General features: G+C 53.4%; 1 protein-coding gene across 1 annotated transcript; it reads right to left on the reverse strand.

Moving 5' to 3' along the window:
- Positions 1–59: 59 nt before the first annotated feature.
- LOC104459920 (neuroblast differentiation-associated protein AHNAK-like) lies at positions 60–3,268 on the reverse strand (the record flags this gene model as incomplete). The annotated part of the gene is made up of 3 exons (XM_010087936.1): positions 3,115–3,268; positions 1,639–1,826; positions 60–1,553 (listed from the first exon to the last, which is right to left on the reverse strand). Coding segments are annotated over exons 1-3 (1,836 nt in total), but the record flags the coding sequence as incomplete, so codon positions are not given.
- Between the last annotated feature and the right edge of the window lie 529 nt (positions 3,269–3,797).

Here is a 3,797-nt window from a genome sequence, read left to right on the forward strand (position 1 = left end):
CCGGGTGCTTTCAGCTCCCCTTCCAGCTTAGGGGCGGAAACGTCCAGGTCTCCCGTCACTCTGGGGCCTTTCAGGCTCAAGTCGACCTCAGGCGTGGAGATCTGGGGGGTCTTGACATGTACCTCTGGCATCATCACTTTGGGACCTTTGGCATCAATGTCCATTCCCAGTTGGGGACCTGTCACGTCAAGTTGGGGACCTTTCAAGTTGCCCCCCATCTTTGGGATGGAAACGTCCACTTCTCCCTTCAGCTTTGGCCCCTTCACGTCAATGTCCATGTCTGGTGCAGACCCTTTCAAATAACCTCCTGGACCTTCCAACTCAACACCAGGAGCTTTCACGTCCACCTGGAGACCCTTGGAGCCAAGTCCTTTGAGATCCCCTTCCACCCTGGGGACCGCGCCGCCCACGTCGCCCTTCACCTGCGGGCCCTTCAGGTGCAGGTTCACATCCGACAGAGAAATTTGTGGCGTTTCCACCTTCTTGACCGTGGGACCTTTCCATTCTCCTTTGATGGCCAGGCCGGGAAGCCCAACGGCCACCTCGGGCGCTGCCGGTCCCACCTCACCCTTTGGGAGCGACGTTTCCCCTTGCGAGTCTGAGGTGGTGAATTTTGGGAAAGTCATGTGCGGGATTTTGACTTTTCCCATGGCACCGTGAACGTCGGCATCAGGAGGCAGGAGTTCGACGTTGGGTCCTTTGATGCCGACACCAGGAAGCTCCAGTTCTGGGGCAGGGACCTTCCCAGCCCCCTTCAGCCCCGCATCCACCTGGAACGTCGGGACTTGAACGGAAGGAGCTGAAACTTGGGGTCCCGTGAGCTGGACGGATGAAGAGGCGACATCCACACACGGAGCCGGTGGCATCGGCGCAGAGATGTCGGCACCGACCTGTGGGACTTGAGCGTCGGATCCCGTGGCCGAGAACCCAAATTTGGGAATTTTCAAAACGGGAATCTTGATTTTTCCCACGTCGACAGGTGGATTTTCCACTGTTGGGAAAGAAACGTCGACTCTGGGGGCTTTGATGTCTCCCTGCAGGCAAGGGGCAGAAGCGCTGGCGTGCGCCCCGTGGACGTCCACGCCTGAAACGTGTCCTTTGCCCTCCAGCCTGGGGCCCTTGATGTGAAAACCCGCCTCCAGGTTTCCCATCTGTCCATTGGTTTCAATTCTGGGCGAGCCTGGGAACGTCGGGCCGGAAATTTTACACCCTGGCACCTCCACTGTCACGGATTTTCCAGTTTCCCCACCAGGAACTTGGATTTCCGGTGCCATTTTGATGTCGGTTTTCCCAAATTCTGCTTCGACATCGGTCTTCACCCCATGGCCGGTCTCCTTGGTGGGGATGCGGATTTTGAATTCGGGGCCGAGGACGTCGACGTCTTGCGTTCCGTCGTGCCGGGTGACGTCCACCGTGTACGCCGTCACTTTTTTGGTGACCGTGATGGTCCTGCTCTGCGTCCCGCCGCTCTCCGCTTCCACCAGCTCCTCCGACTTCAGCCGGGGTTTGATTTTGGTCGTGTAGATCCTCCTGTATTCCTCGTCATCCCCGCTCTGGAAATTAAAAAAAACAACCTTCATTAGCACTGGGATGCTTCGTGTCCCCAGCCCTTCTCGTCCCTTTTCCCCACCCACTCACCAGCACAACTTCGGGGCTGCTGGGCGCGAAGACGTCGTGTGCCCAGGTCTGTCCCGGCAGCGGAGATTTGTCCCCTTTCCGTTGCAGCCGCAAGCCCACGGTGTGGTGGCCCATGCTGTTCAGCAGCTGCGTCACTTCCCCGGATTGCAGGTTGTCGAAATAAACTGTGGCACTCACGATCTGATCCCCTGGGGGGGTACGGGGTCAGGGAGCGGAGGGGCGACAGGTGAGATATGGCGGAAGGGAAGAGGACCCCCCCCCATCCCCATCCCGACCAAGAGGGGCAACGACGCTTCAGCCATTGGGTTATCGCCCAAGAAGAAGAAGAAAGACCTAACCGAGAACCACCAAGATGGACAAAATGGACACAAAAGCCCCATTTTTCCCCAAAAAAAGACCCTTTTCCCACCACAAGATGAGGAGCAACCACACTTGAGCCGTTGGGTTATGGCCCAAGAAGAAAGAAGCAACTGAAAACCACCAAGATGGAAACAACGGACAGAAAACCCCCATTTTTTTGCCCCCCAAAAGCCCCTTTTTCCACCAACATGGGCAAAAAAACCACAAAGAACCAGTTTTTACCCCCAAAAAATCCACCAACCCAATTCCAACCAAGACAAGGAGCAACGACGCTTGAGCTGTTGGGTTATCGCCCAAGAAGAAGAAGAAAGAAGTGACCGAGAACCACCAAGATGGACACAAAGAACCCATTTCCTCCCAAAAAAACCCCTTTTCCCACCCAAGCAAGATGAGTTGGGTTATTGCCCAAGAAAGAAGAAACTGAGAACCACCAAGATGGAAAAATCAGAAAAAAAGAACCCATTTTTCCCCCCAAAATGGACAAAACAGACACAAAGAACCAATTTTTCCCCAAAAAAAATCCACCAACCCAATACCGACCAAGACAAGGAGCAACGACTCATGAGCCGTTGGGTGATTGCCCAAGAAGAAGAAGAAAGAAGTGACCGAGAACCACCAAGATGGACAAAATGGACACAAAAACCCCATTTTTCCCCAAAAAAGCACATCCCTTTTCCCACCATCATGAGCAAAACAACCACAAAAAACCAAATTTTTTCCCCAAACCCCGCCCCCATTTTCCCACCCTAAGCAAGACGAGGAGCAACAACGCTCGAGCTCTTGGGTTATTACTCAAGAAGAAGAAAAAAGAAGCAACCGAGAGCCACCAAGATGGAAAAAAACCCCAATTTCCCCCCCAAATCAAGAGGAACAACCCTTGAGCCGTTGGGTTTTTCCCCCAAGAACAAGAAGGAAGACGCAACCGAAAACCACCAAGATGGAAAAAAACCCATTTTTCCCCCCAAATCAAGAGGAACAACCCTTGAGCCGTTGGGTTTTTCCCCCAAGAACAAGAAGGAAGACGCAACCGAAAACCACCAAAATGGAAAAAAAGCCAAGAATCCATTTTCCCCCCCAAAAAAAAAAACCCGACCCCGCCCTCCGCCGCGGCCCCACCTTCCCTGACGACGCCCATCCTGGCGGCCGGCGAGTTCTGCTGCACTTGTTTGACGAAGACGCCGGCGTCCGTCTGGTCGATGGTGATGCCGTGGGAGCCGCTGCCCTGCCAGTTGGGGAGCAGGATCTCCCGCGTCTCCTCCTCCTTCTCCATCTGGGGACGGGACGAGGCCGAGGATGAGGAGGGCAAGACAAACGCGTGGGGTTTTTTAGGGGTTAAACCAGTTGCATCTCACCTACCTTACTGGGAACGCTGGTCCTGGCCGGATCCGCCCCAGGAATCTCTCTCTCTCTCTCGTGGACCTTGTGGCAGCTTTCGTGTCCCGTCCCAGCCTGGAGGGGACATAAAGATGAAATTTTTCACCGGAATTTTTTTCCTGAATTTTCAACACCCAAACGACCCAACGCGCCGCCCAGTTGGGCGACTCTGCCCAAACTGGGACGTTCTCGGTCAACGGGCCAAGCAAAAAAATTGCGTCAAACTGAAATTTGGGGACCTTGTGGCAGCTTTCGTGTCACCGTCCCAGCCTGGAGGGGACATCAGAGAGATGAAAATTAAATTTTCCACCAGAGTTTTTTCCTTCAACACCCAAACAAGCCAACAAAAATATTTGTAAAAAAATTAAATTTTAAAATATTTTAAAATATCTTCTCAAATCTTTGTATTAAAACATTAAAAATAC

This window comes from Pterocles gutturalis, unplaced genomic scaffold (assembly GCF_000699245.1).
Source record: "Pterocles gutturalis isolate BGI_N339 unplaced genomic scaffold, ASM69924v1 scaffold41571, whole genome shotgun sequence".
NCBI classification, from domain to species: Eukaryota; Metazoa; Chordata; class Aves; order Pterocliformes; family Pteroclidae; genus Pterocles; species Pterocles gutturalis.